This window comes from Typopeltis vanoorti, chromosome 25 (genome assembly GCF_054136105.1).
Source record: "Typopeltis vanoorti isolate ZY-2024b chromosome 25, IOZ_Tvanoo_1.0, whole genome shotgun sequence".
NCBI lineage: Eukaryota > Metazoa > Arthropoda > Arachnida > Uropygi > Thelyphonidae > Typopeltis > Typopeltis vanoorti.
The window spans coordinates 51226276-51240441 of NC_143573.1; the positions used below are offsets into that span (position 1 = coordinate 51226276).

Sequence of the window (14166 nt, forward strand, 5' to 3'; positions counted from 1 at the left end):
AGAGACTAAATAATAGTCCGCACTGCGCTACTGTCAGTAGTCTATTGAGATGAGTAACATATTACACAACACGACACAGAGACGAAATAATAGTCCGCACTGCGCTACTGTCAGTAGCCTGAGATGCGTACCATATGACTGGTTAACTAGCAACAAATGTTTTGTACGAAAATTCGTTTCTGTGCATGAAAACCGTACACCGTTTCACTTTAGATAGACTGCAGTAGACACAACATTCTGCAGACATTCTTGCTGCAAAATTGTAAACAGCCGGCTGATCAAAGAGGCGGCAATATACAATTTTTTTTAATTTTTATTCGGTGTATCCGGCCTTATTCATTTTAATATTGATCATTCTAAGAATTTTTTGTTTTTATTATAAAAATTTTGTTTCTTAAAAATGAACTAATGAACTGTGCCCCGGCGGAGGCGCCAGCATGCATCGCATTCTCGCTTCCGCCGGCCCTGTAGATACAACTACCTCCTGATGATTTACTGTACTAGAGCTGTTGATTTTTTATGTAACTCTTACAACCTAAGTTCAGTAAATATTCTGTTGTTGAAAATATTATTGTTTTGATCCATAAGCTTTTGTTCTGTTATTGTAGATTCTGGAAACTTTTCAAATAATTTGCATACGCTTTCTAAAACTCCGTTTTTCTAGTGTTGATCTGTGTAAACATTTCATAACTTCCTTGTTTGTTTCTACAGTCCATCTTTTAAGTTGGGTTTCTTCGAGTTGCTTTTCAACTTTGTACCATGGATGCCCAGCAAGGAGAGATAGGTCCCATGGCCCACCCGTCGACTGAAACTCAGGATCCCCACAATCTGACACACTCCTTGATGACCAGGGCGGTGAATGACCCGGTATGTATTTCTTCTCGCTTTTAACCGATAAAATGAGGAATGGAACATTTCAATCTGGCTCCTCAGTTGAGACCAATCTGACAAGGGTGGTTCTGTTGATAGCTGTGCTACTGCCAGCCTAGCTGCAGGCCCCACTACCACTGCAAGGCCATGTTCGTCGGGATAATTAATATTACTCCCTATAAGGGAATAAAAGGCATTAGTTTATTAGTATTATTTGGATATTTTGCCTTCGTTCTGAGTTACAGGTTGTTGATGTTCATGTTGCCACAAGAAAGCTGTCTCTCAAAAATTTGATATTTTCCACACTATTTGTATTGGAACCATTTCATTAGTTGACAGATATAGATGTAATTAAATATTATATCATTGTTTGGAAACACCCAATCTCTCTGTCTTGTGATTAGTGGCTCACTTAGGATTCAATCATGGGGGGGGGGGTTGAGTAGACGATTTGAGAATACACACTACACGTCATTGCAGATGCTCAGTCATAGGTCGTATGACTGAGCATCTGCAATGATCGTCAATACATGATACTTATGATCTCCTCTGGTCCCGCTCGGGCAAACCAAGTAGCACTCGGACTGCTTGAGCACTACTTCGTTCACCTTGTGTTCACAGCGGCCGTTATTCCCGCGAGCTATAGCGCATTCCAACCTTATGTGACAGCTAATTTATAAGTAGTATAGAAATAGAAGACATGACACAACACAAATAAAAAATGAATTTTAAATAGGAAAAGATTTTTGAAACATTTTCTAATGTTTTTTTTTCTTTTTTGGATCCCCAGGCCCCTGTCTGAGTGCGCCAGTGATTGTGGTCACAAGTGGAAACGATTTCCAATGAATTTGGAAGATGGTCCTTCGTTTTGTCCAAGGAATTCGAATTTTTGCACAAGAAATCAGCTAACTCCTTTATTCTCTTAGAGGGAGTAGACAAGGATGGTTTAGTCATCTGATTTTGGAGAAAGTGGAAGTTGAATCTCCATCGGTAGCCAATCATAAATACTTTGCTGAAGACTATCACTAATTATAAGCGGCAACTGTTTGAAGAGATCATCGATATGTGTCGCCATCTGGGTACCTACTCCTAACACAATATGTCATTGACTAAAATAGCGTGGGTTTTACGGTCGGTTTTTTTTTTACTTTACTGGAGGATTTTCCTGGATAAAGTTTTCCATGCTACATATTGTTCGACTAAATCGGAAATTGGTTGAAGAAATGTTTAGAAAATGTTTCTCTAGTCAGTGACGAGACCTGAACATATCTCTCTTCGGTCGTTTTAGTTCCTAGTGGAGAGGAAGCAAACGTCACTTCAACTGAGCAACATCTGCTTTAATTGCTATACAGTCTAACCAAAATAACAGAAAAAACTCTCTCTTCTGTAGAAATTTCTATAGGTTATATCTTCCAAATGAATTTGGCATATTTTGGATCTAACATTTTCTTATTTTGTTTGTTTCTCTTCTTCCAATTAGTTTCATTGCGATTACTATTAAATAGAAAATTTCTTCTCTACAGACTTACTAGTTACAGACGTAATCGATGTCAACCATTCTTGATAATTTATTTTATTTAATAAAATAAATAAATAAATTGGCTAAAGCCTCTTATTCCCCTATAGGGAATAGACCAGTTCATTTAATTCTATCTAGCTTTTGGAGAGTGAGGGATCAGTTCAATCTCCACCAGTATCAAATAAGAGATAACTGACCGAAGGCTGTCAGTAATTATACATGGCCTCCGGTGACGAGAGGAGGCTGAGGAGTGCCAAATCTCATGGTCCCTAATCCTAACACTACATTTTAAACTGGTTGATGAATAGAATAGAACTTACAATTATCCATCTTTGGGGTGTCTAGAGCCTTCAACCTCACACGCCACTTCCACTGAGTTACATAGACACTTTCAGTTATTTTATTTCAAGTTCTGCAATAATAATTAGTTTTCACTTATAGCAAACAGAGGCGACGAAGAATACTAGACAAGGAATGAAAAAAGTTGCCCTTTTCATTAACCAGGTCATTATACTTTACTACTTGTATAAGACCAGTGTTTGTATTTCTCTCAGAGAGAATTACGAATCCTCTATTTGAGCTTTTCATCTAAAGAGAAGTTGATCTCATACTAAGGAGAAGGAATATATCCTTCTAGAAAATTGGAATTTTATTGTAGTAGTACAGATAAACCGACTGAAGAGAAAATATTTTTACATCCATTGTTTTCGCTATTCCAGGGAGACCTAATCCTTCACTGATTCGTTCAAGTTATTAGAAAAATTAAAGTGATCATCATGTGGTCTTTATAGCTCGGTGTAAAAAACGGTAACATCCAGAGTGCTAATTCTCTTGAAGAACGACCTAATGTTTCTAGCCAATGTTTTCCTCGACAGTTTGCCGAGATAGTCGCTATCTGACACTGGCATGCGAGTTTTTTATTCCATATTCTCGTATTTTTTTGTCCTGTAGACCCAAGAAAATCGAGAATAAATACCACGCTATTTCCAAAAATAGCGTGTACTTGTTTGTTGTCTCTTCTCTGGATGATGTTTGTAAGTAGTGAGAGTCTAGGTCGAACTATCACTTCTTGTCTACCAGTTTAGATGGAACTGCCTACTTTTCCCATATTTAGATAGCGCTAATACGGCCTCACCTTCTCCTTATAAGGCTTTAGTGTATTAGCAGATAGTACATTATCTGTACTGTTATTCTCAAAAGGGGTGTATGCGGAGCTCCAGTAATCCTAATAAGTTTTAAATTATTCTTCAAACATCACACGAATAGAGTTTTAAAGTAGACTAATCTAGCAATAAAAACTTTTACTTTAATTTTTGCTGAGAATACCAAATAATTTTCTGAAATTTTAGCAATACATAAAATTAATAAACATAGCTATTAATAAAACACTTATAAAATGTCAGCCATATAGCCGCTTTTAAATTATAATTAGCTTTCTATTAGGACTTAATTTTATTCTGTAATAATTAAAAATTAAAGCGTGTTATCCAGGGTCAAAAATTAAGGATATAACTGGAGCTGTGAAATTGCAGAAAGATTGAGTGAGTGAGATTATTGCAGTTATAGGGACGAATGATCTAGGTAGCCAAAGATTTTCTGTAAGACGGGATTTGAAGATTTAATGATAGCAATGAATGCAAAGAGTGAGAGTGGAAAGATCACGAGTGTGCTACCACGATTTGATAGTAATGAAATGAACAGAAGAGCAATTATAGTAAATGGAATGGTGTCAAGATTGTGTAAAAGGTTTTGCAAAGAAATGAAACTGAGTATTCATTTTATGAATGTCTGGGATGAGTTTGATAAAAGGAAGGAGTATTTTAAGAGAGATGGTTTGCACTTAAATGGATTAGGAGCTTGGCATTTAGAACATTTATTGATAAAGGACAGAGTAATGGGTCATAAACATGGAAATGAGATTTGCTAGGGAGGCAGGTGATAGAGTCAGCTGTAAATAGTACTAAGGTCATTAAACGCTGTGAATTTGGGATTAATTGTTTGCAGAATGTTAACAGTATACAGAGTGGGCTAATTCGCACACAGGGAGATTATGGGAGGAAGGGAGTATTGCAGTTTATATACATTAATGCTCGAAGTATTCGAAACAAGTGTGAAGAATTTTTGTCATTACTTAGTACAACATGGCCAAAAATTATAGGAATTAGCGAAACTTGATTAACCAAGAATGATATAGTTATTGGGATTGAATGTAAGGGGTACAGTATTTTCAGGCAGGACTGAGATGACAGAATTTGGGGAGGGGTTTTATTAATGATAGACAAAACATTAAAGCCAAAAAAGATAGAAGTACCTCACTGTGACAGGTATGTAGAGGGCAGTTCATTAGAGATTAACAAGGCGAAATATGTAATTGGTTGTTGCTATAATCCAAGGGGAATAAGGGAGAATGTAGATAGCATGTATTGGCAAATTAGCACGATGAGTGAAGGTCAAGTAATTATTATGGGCGATTTTAACTTTGGGGACATAGATTGGGGGAAGGAAGGGTCACAAGGAACAAAGAAAATGGAGTTTATACAGAAAGTATTTTACCTTGGGTATAATAAATGTTAAAGATACCAAGCGATTTTAAACCTGGTTTTACTCCATTTCCCAAGTAAGCAAACAGATAAACAAGTCAAGTTTGTACCTGCAAGTGTTGCAAGTCTAGCTGACCCTGCACGTAGTGCAAGACAAGGCAACTCATGGTAAAAGTGGTATAAGCTCTGATCACTAATCTTAATATTTACCCATGATGCAAAGCACATCTCCTAGAGGAGATGTGCTTTGCATCATGGGTAAATATTAAGTGCAAGACCAAGCACATCTCCTAGAGGAGATGTGCTTGGTCTTGCACTACGTGCAGGGTCAGCTAGACTTGCAACACTTGACTTGGTTGTCTGTTTGCTTACTTGGGAAATGAAGTAAAATCAGGTTTAAAATCGCTTGGTATCTTTAACATGGAGTTTATACAGTTGTTAAACGATAATTACCTGAGATAGCATGTGATGGAAGGGACAAGAGATTCTAGAGTGTTAGATCTGGTCATATCATCGGAGAACATATCAATAAGTAATTTAGTTACAATGCCTCCACTTGGGGAAAGCGATCATGTGGTCTTGACCTGGGAGATTTGTAAGATGTGCTGAATATTCTATTAAGAATGGGTATATGTGGAATTATAAGGCTGGCGATTATGACAAGCTGAGAAGTAAGCTTTCAGCTGTACTATGGCATGAGAAATTCAAGGGGAGAGATGTTGATGGTGCGTGGGAGATTCTCAAGGATTATTTGAAGAAAGCTGTATCAGACTGTATTCCCAGAGTCAGAAGGAGAAATCAAGTAGGAGTAAAATGGATGAATAATACTATTAAACAGGAGTTGCAGATAAAGTAAAGGTTGTGGAGGACGTATAAAGAAAAAGGTGATGAGCGTTCCAATGAGCAATATAAGGTACAGACAAAGAGAGTGACCTGTATGGTAAGGAAAGCCAAAGCTAATTATGAGAGGAAGCTAGCTGATGAATCCAAAAGAAACCCTAAAGAGTTCTTTCACTATGTGGCTAGTGAAAGGAAGAATATCCATGGAAAGATTACTTTAAAAAGTGTTGATGGTAAGGAAATTACTGAAGCTAATCAAATAGTTGAGTTGATTAGTGATCATTTCGCAAAAGTGTACCATCTTCGTAGTGATAGTGCAGTGTCAGATGTGCCATTGACTGATGAGAGTATAGAGATAGATGAAATTGAGGTGCTTAATATATTAAAGAACCTTAATGCTAACACTGCCATTGTGTTAGATGGCATATTGGCCCATGTGTTACGAGAATGTGCAAGAGAATTAGCAACTCCTATAACCAGGATGTTTAATTTAAGCCTCAGTTCTGGTAAAGTGCCAATAGAGTGGAAAGAGGGGAAAATAGTTCCATTGCTCAAGGGAGGCTCCAAGACTGATGTTGCAAATTATAGACCAATCAATATATCTGGAGTGGTGGTTAAGATTTTGGAGAAATTAGTTAAAATTAGAATTTAGGACTGGGTGGACAGCAATATGATACTTTATAAGGGGCAACATGGTTTTGTGAAAGGCAGGTCTTGCCTAAGTAATTTGCTTACGTTCTATAATAAAGTAACAGTGGAGTTGGATAAAGGAAATCCTTACTCAGTGATACTGCTTGACTTTGCAAAGGCTATTGACAGGATTCCACATGGAACTCTGTTACATAAATTAGAGCAAATGGGTTTGGATCCGAAGATGATGATTTGGATTAAAGGATGGCTGGCGGACAGATATCAAAGAGTGCTTTACGGAGGAGCTGAGTCCAGGAAAAGCCAAGTGACTAGTGGTGTTCCTCAGGGCTCAGTTCTTGGTCCTCTATTGTTTAATTTGTACATCAATGATATTGGAAATACCTTGAATGGAAATATCCACTTGTTTGCTGATGATGCAAAATTGGGAAGAGCGATAATCAATTCAATTGATGTGGATATTTTACAGGATGACTTAAATAGGCTGATGCTATGGACTGAGGTAAATGGCTGTCAGTTCAACGTGGCTAAGTGTAAGGTGATGTACTTCGGGAGATGACATCGCATGCTGTTTACTATATTAATGGAACTGAACTGCAGAAAGTTGATGAGACAAGAGACTTGGGAGTTATTGTGGACAGAGAACTTAAGTTTAAAGGGCGTATTGCAAAGATTGCCAAAACATCACATGAAATTACATGGCTGTTGAGGAACACACTAACAAGCAGAGATAGGAAAGTTATTGTTTCACTCTATAAGGCATTAATAAAGCCGCATTTGGACTATTGTGCACAGATCTGGTCGCCAGGATTTCTTGGTGATGCGGAAGTGGTAGAGAGGATTCAGAGGCGGGTTACAAAGATTGTTGCAGGTCTGTGGGATATTCCCTAGGAGGATAGATTGATGATCTATGGGCTCCAAAAAACTAGCTGATAGACGTAGGGGAGGAGATATGATAGAGGTATTTAAATTATTATTATTATTATTATTATTATTATTATCATTGAAACCTCCAAGGAGTCCGAAGACTCATCACGGCAGGACACCTACAACTGTCTCAACCACTACACCGAACCTCTACCACGAATCATCTCCATCAACGGCATCTACCGCCCACCTCCACCACTACCACAACTAGTATTTTTTTTTTGTCTGTAAATTGTTTGTGTTCTGAAAGGCCGATTTGTCTGTATGAGGGATGAAAAACCCGAGTTTCCGGGAGAAAAAACCCTACTACCTCCGTATGAGATCCGCTAACTCACCTTCGATTGAAATCGTCGAGATAAAGATTCCTCCCTTTAAATTGTTAAATGGATTTTACAGGAAATTGATACTGATGATATTTTTAAGACCAGTGCAGGATGTGAGAGAACGAGGGACCATCCCCTGGAGATTGTGTAACAGTGTGGTTAACAAGGGTGTTAGGACTAGATTTTTTACTTGGAGGGTTGTGAATGGGTGGAATGCTTTGCCAGAGGTGGTTGTGAATGCTTCAACTGTGAATGAATTTAAGGAAAGGTATGACAGGTATTGTGTAAATAATGGTTAGTGTGTCAATGTCGGGTCTCCCGCGATGAGTCTTTTGACTCCATGGAGACATTGTTAAAATAATAATAATAACAATAAACATATATCCTTTTTTAGGAGATAGTATTAACGTATATTATATATTATATTGAAATTTTAAAATTCATGATTATAAAGAACCAGATTATCAACCGCTAGGGATTTGTAAACCGCTGGAAAGAACCTGTTTCTGAACGGCTTGGCTATGCAGTTTCGTTTCTTTCATTAATTTCTTTCTTAAGTCTGAATGTGTTAAGTGTGCTGCATTTTTGTTTCGTTATAGGTACGTCAAAAATGATAATTATTTAAGATAATTAGGCCCGTATTGAGTTACAATTTTATCTATTTTAAAGCAACCCATTTTAATTCTGAACAAGTGGAAATCAGGAAACTTGTATTTGCCGGCTTGAAGCACGTGGGTTGTAAACGACATGGCGGAACAAATGGAAGTGAGTCTGCTTCTTTACTTTGTTGCTATTTGTTTTCACGTTTTGGATATTTGCAGTTTTATTTCAGTCGATTCATGTATACATTTAAATGTTTTGATTGTTCATAAAAAGATCATAGTTTTAGCAGCAATAAGTCGAAATCTTTCATTTTGTTTTTGCTATGATTGCATTTTTCTGCCACTTCGCCGCAATTCCGTGTCTGTGTATCTGTTTGTGCTTTGTTTCAGGGTCTTCATTTTATAATTATTATCCATTTCTTAATCTTTTGCGTATTTGTTGACAAACAAAGCTATTTTTACTAGTGATTGCTATACTCAGGGTTTTCAAAATAGGCCATAAAGACCTGTCTTCAATATGAATACTTTGTTTAGTCACTAACCGCCAGTACTGCCCGAAATCTGTATTCCACTATACTGATAACTTAATATTTGATGTTTTGTTGGTTTGACAATGTAGAATGTATATTGATCACAATAGAAGTGTTTATTATTTATGTATGAATATATTATATACGTGATTGTGTGTGATCTGAAAGGAGATAGTTAGAAAAATTATCCTGCCAGGCCTAGTTTAGCACATTTGAGCAGAAAGCAAATTCATTCGATTGCAGATAATTAAATATTTTTTCCAATAAAAAATATTTTCGCAGAAGTTTTGTTGTATGAGTCTCATGTAGTCTAGTTGTTTCTTACTTCATAGCTTATGCCTTGTGTTCAGGTGGTAGGATTTTTTTCTCATGCAAAACAAGCAAACTGATCAGAACACACATAATTAACAGACATTATGTTGGCCCCATACCTTTGTTTGTTTTGGCTGTAAATCAACAACCCAATCCTTGATTTGAGAAAAATAATAGCATTTGATAGGTTGATTATCTGACACTATTATATTATGTACATTAGTTCTGTGCACAGAAAATGTATAAATAACCATTCTGAATTTTATTTATTTATTATTATTTTTTTTTTGTATAAATTTGCAGTAATGTAGAAACAGATTAGTTTTGATGAGTTATTTACTAAATTTTACAGATATTTTGCATTTGATTTCTGAATGCATCATTATTATCAAGAATAATAGTTAAAAGTTTAAAATAAAAATAAAAAAGCAACAGTTCATTTGTGTGTGATAATCAGCTGCCATTTTGGTATGCTAGGTAAATTAACTATTTTTTAAGGAAATTAAAATGTAGACTAATATATTAAATTAAATAAATTTAATTAATACTTTCAGTATTTCAGTAGTCAAATTGCCATCATCAGGGAACAAATTATAATAAGAAATGTGCATGCACTTCACCAAGTAATGATGATGAAGCATGTCAACTGAGAGTAGGCCTCCATTGTAATTTCCTTAAAAAATGAATACCTAATGTATAAACCTTATCACCAGGTTAGATAAATTAATAAAAATTAGGCATAAAGTTTTCTATATTATTGTTGATCCTCGAGATGGATTTATGGTTGGCCTTATTTCAATAAAACTGTGTATTGTCGATATTTATAGTTTGTCATGTTAAAAAATATTTTCTTATTCTACCATTAATAATTTAAAAAAGTGATAGTGCTGTTACTTGTAAATGAAAGATGAAGATGAACTTATCAGTACAAGAATTATTGTGATTTTATTTTTTGATTTTTATACAATACAAATATTGATTTTTATGTAAAAACATAAATATATCAAAAATAACACGAGGAAATATTGAAATTGGATGTATAATTATATTTTCCAGATTCCTGCTTGCTAACTACAGCTTCTAACTTATTTTCTTGAAATTAAAAGTATCTAGGGTAAATTACTTCCAGTTCATTAATATAAAAAATATATATATATATATATATATAAGGTTGCAGTTTGCTCTTGTACACAAGCATCATTTGCAAAGTAAAAAATGAAATAAATGGTTCTAGTTTGGTTATTGTACACAGGCATCATTTGCAAAGTGAAAAAAAAAAAAAAAAAAAAGGTTGATGATAAACTGAAGTTTAGTGAGCATATTGCAAGTGCTGCAAAAGCTGCACATCATACTGCTGCTACGATAAGAAGTACCCTAACATGTAGGGATAAGGAAGTGGTTGTGCCACTATATAAAGCACTGGCCAGACAACACTTGGATTATTCTCAAATTTTGTCACCTGTGTTTCAGCGAGATGGGAAAACATTGAAGAGGGTCTAGAGATGAGTGACTAAGACAATATCAGGACTTTGGTTATGGAGAGAGGTGGAAGAAATGTGGATTGCAGAGTTTGGTAGATAGGAGGGAAAAAAAAGTGAGGTATGATGATAGAGACATTTAAGTTAGTGAGAGAATTTTATCTGATTAATCCAGATGGGATTATAAAAAGAGTAGAAGGAGAGAGGAGAAAATCCAGAGAGGCCTGGAAGTTATGCAAGAGTGGTGAAGAGGGTGTGAGGAGTAAGTAGATTTTTTTGCATGGAGAATTGTTGGTGAATGGAATGCATTACCAGAATGTGTTGTTAATGAAATGAGTTTTAAGGATTTTAAGATTCGGTACGATAAATATGTTGTCAGTTGAATGAACCTCATGATGAGTGCTGACTCCATGGAGGGTGCAATAATAATAATAATTTAGATCTCTTAACTTTATCACAAATGATGCAAGAATAATACACTTCTAGATACCAACCTGAATGGAATTTTGGTAGTGATAATTTGGGTCTCTTGCCTGTCGAGTATGTTTTTATCAGGTAAATTTCTCATTGTTCATTGTACTTTACAAGAACACATTCAGAGTGTAGTCTCTAGGGCTAGTATGTATGAATTATCTGTCCCTAAGCCCAACACAGTACTAATGTATAGAACCAGAAGGTTAGAACCGTTTGTGAATGCGATTCATGCAACACCTGTAAGATGGAAGAATATGGAGTTTATGTAAAAAAAAGAGTCCCTAATTTTTTTTTTTTTTTTTTTTAAATTTGGTGAAAGAAAAATCCATTTAAAAGATCAGTAAGTTTTAAATTTCATATAAAAATTCCATACAGATAAGGTACAGAACACAAAGCCAAGTTGAGTCATTTTCATCTCAGGCACGTAAGTTTTGATCCTGGCTGTTTTGGAAAAATTTATTTAATAAGTTTTATAAAATGTATAGAAACTACAACTTTTGAATGGAAATTCAGTTACATGGCAACTATTGGAAGCTGCTTATATATGTTAAGTTTATGGTCTTTTATGACAGCATTACTAAAAATTACAGATAATTCTTTGCATATTCATCTATTATTTTTCCTTTCTGACTATGCATCATATTTGAATATTGCACATTTTCTGTCAGGATTTAGTCATTAGTAAATTAAATCTGAAGAACTGTTCTTGTAGATATTTCTTTATTTTGAGTTTGGCATATAGGCTTTATTACTTGGTGATTGTCATGGGTGCTGGATAAAAAAAAAAAAAAACATTTTTATACAATGAAACCTGTGGGAATTCATTACTAAAAAACACATGTACTAACCACAGTGATAAGTTTTAATATGTAAATATTTCATCCCAAAAAAATGGGTAGTCAACTTATCTAACCATCCACTAACAACAGACGAATTAAATGTTCTAGCAAGAGGTCATAAATTTGTGATTTCACCTAAATGTTTCCCATATTTAGATTTCATACATAACATAGAGAGAAACATCGGCCATCTTTCCAGTATTGAAGCCAACAGACTTCGTTTCGAGGTAGCAAAAATAATCTATGATGCCAAACCTTTGGACTTAAATATCCCACCATCAGAATTGAAAGCTCTGACCTCCTTAAAACGTAATAAAAACAGAATCATTACCAGAGCTGACAAAGGAAATACCACTGTGGTTCTTGATACCAATTCATATGACCGAAAAAATGAATTTACTACTCCGAGATCGTCGTAATACTTACGCCAAACTGGATTATGATCCTACGAAACGTCAGCTCAGGAAATTAAATAGTTACTTGATGGAACCTCCTCCTTAGATGAAGAAAAAACAATTAAAAAACTCAAGACATACCATCCTAGACCTAGAATTTATGGCTTACCTAAGCTTCACAAGGTTTAAGATTTTTATCTAACCTTCTCCGTCCTCACATAGGCCACTCTTCAATCAAAAATTCCACAGAGTTTCACGCAAAAATAAAAGACATTCAACTGTTAAAAACTGACTTGTTAATTAGCTTCGACATTGTCTCTCTCTTCACTAACGTTCCCCATAAACAGTAGAATTATTAACTCAAAAATTTCTTCCTGATATAGTTGAATTATTCAAATTTGTTATTACATCCGGTTACTTCACTTGGAAAGGTAAAATTTACGAGCAAGAAGAAGGAACAGCAATGGGGTCTCCTTTATCACCAAACTTAGCAAACCTGTTTCTAAAACACCTGGAAGAAAAAATTTTGACTTTTGAACCCAAACCAAAAATTTGTCTACAATATGTCGACTACATCTTTGCAGTCTGGGATCATCCCGAACATGAATTACACCTGTTTCTAGATAAAATAAACCTCCTTCACCCTCACATCAACTTTACGCTACAAAAAGAATCTCCACAGGGTGTATCTCCTTTCTGGATTTACACATTCAAAAAGAAAAGATGGTTCCATCACCACGTCTGGAACCATCTTTTCTTTTTGAAAAGATGGTTCCTGTCTATTGCAAGCCTACATTTTCAGGTCACTACATTCACAATTCTTCCACTCATCATCCATCTCAGAAATTTGGCATCAATAAATCACTAGTTACCAGAGCACACAAATTCTGCTCCTCTGAAGAAACTCTTTCAAATATTATGAAGAAATACAATTTTGCCACTACTTACAAACCCATCAACCAGATCTATAACTTGTTACCTTCTCCTAAGGACAAACTTTCACCTCTGATGTTACCTGGCGTTTATGAGATCACATGCTCATGCAATTTGTCTTACTTTGGACTGACAGGTAGATCTGTTCAGAAATGCATCTCGGAACATCAAGACCACATTCGTCTTTTGAAACCGCAGAAATCTAGTCTCTCTCAACATGGAGTTGAAAACCCAAACTATAGGATCCATTGGGAAAAGTCGAAACTTTTACATAGATCTTTATATAAACATGAACATTTATATAAAGAAAGTACTGAAGCCTTACTACACAGACCAAATTTAAATCGCAACGACGTTCTTACTATTCCTAAAGTATGGGAAATTGTCATACAAAATTGTGTAAAATAATCTCTTTATATATGTTTTTTTTTTTTAATTTTTAAATTTACTTCTATAACATGTTACTGCACACATATTGAGATTCCATTGTAATCATGTGCCTAAACTGTATGTTATTCCTAGTATTGTTTGAATTACTGTACTGAGGATGTCCCAAGATACTTGGGATGAAATATTTACATATTAAAACTTATCACTGTGGTTAATAGGTGTGTTTATTTAGTGATGAAAAAAAAAGTTTGTTCTTTCTTGAACACGAAGGATAGAAACATATATTGAGAATGGTAATTTCATTTCGTTTAACATATGAAAATGTTTACTTATAAATTTCTGCTGGCCAGTGACATTATGATCTCTTTAATAGTTAATCTAATTTTATGTAATGAAAAAGCAGAATTTCACTTTGTTCCTTTATGTATTCAGCCTCCCTCACACACACTCACACAAAACCTACTTTGGATTGTATAGAGGTCTTCAGTACTGTCTGCATATTCCAATCAACAAGGGCTTTTCTTGTTACTTATAAAACAAGTACAG

General features: G+C 35.1%; 1 protein-coding gene across 4 annotated transcripts in view; it reads left to right on the forward strand.

The window, feature by feature from the left end:
* The first annotated feature begins 8160 nt into the window (after positions 1-8160).
* Positions 8161-14166, forward strand: part of Art1 (arginine methyltransferase 1) — a 181488-nt gene continuing 175482 nt past the window's right edge. Inside the window, exons 1-2 of one of the 4 annotated variants that reach the window (XM_090414715.1) lie at positions 8167-8432; positions 10168-10225. Coding sequence is in view for 1 of the 4 variants with exons in the window: in XM_090414714.1 (XP_090270840.1) it covers positions 8415-8432 (18 nt within the window). In the remaining 3 variants the exon portion in view is untranslated. Of the gene's footprint in view, positions 8433-10167; positions 10226-14166 lie in introns of all 4 variants that reach the window. The other 3 variants (XM_090414716.1, XM_090414717.1, XM_090414714.1) reach the window with 3 other exon arrangements.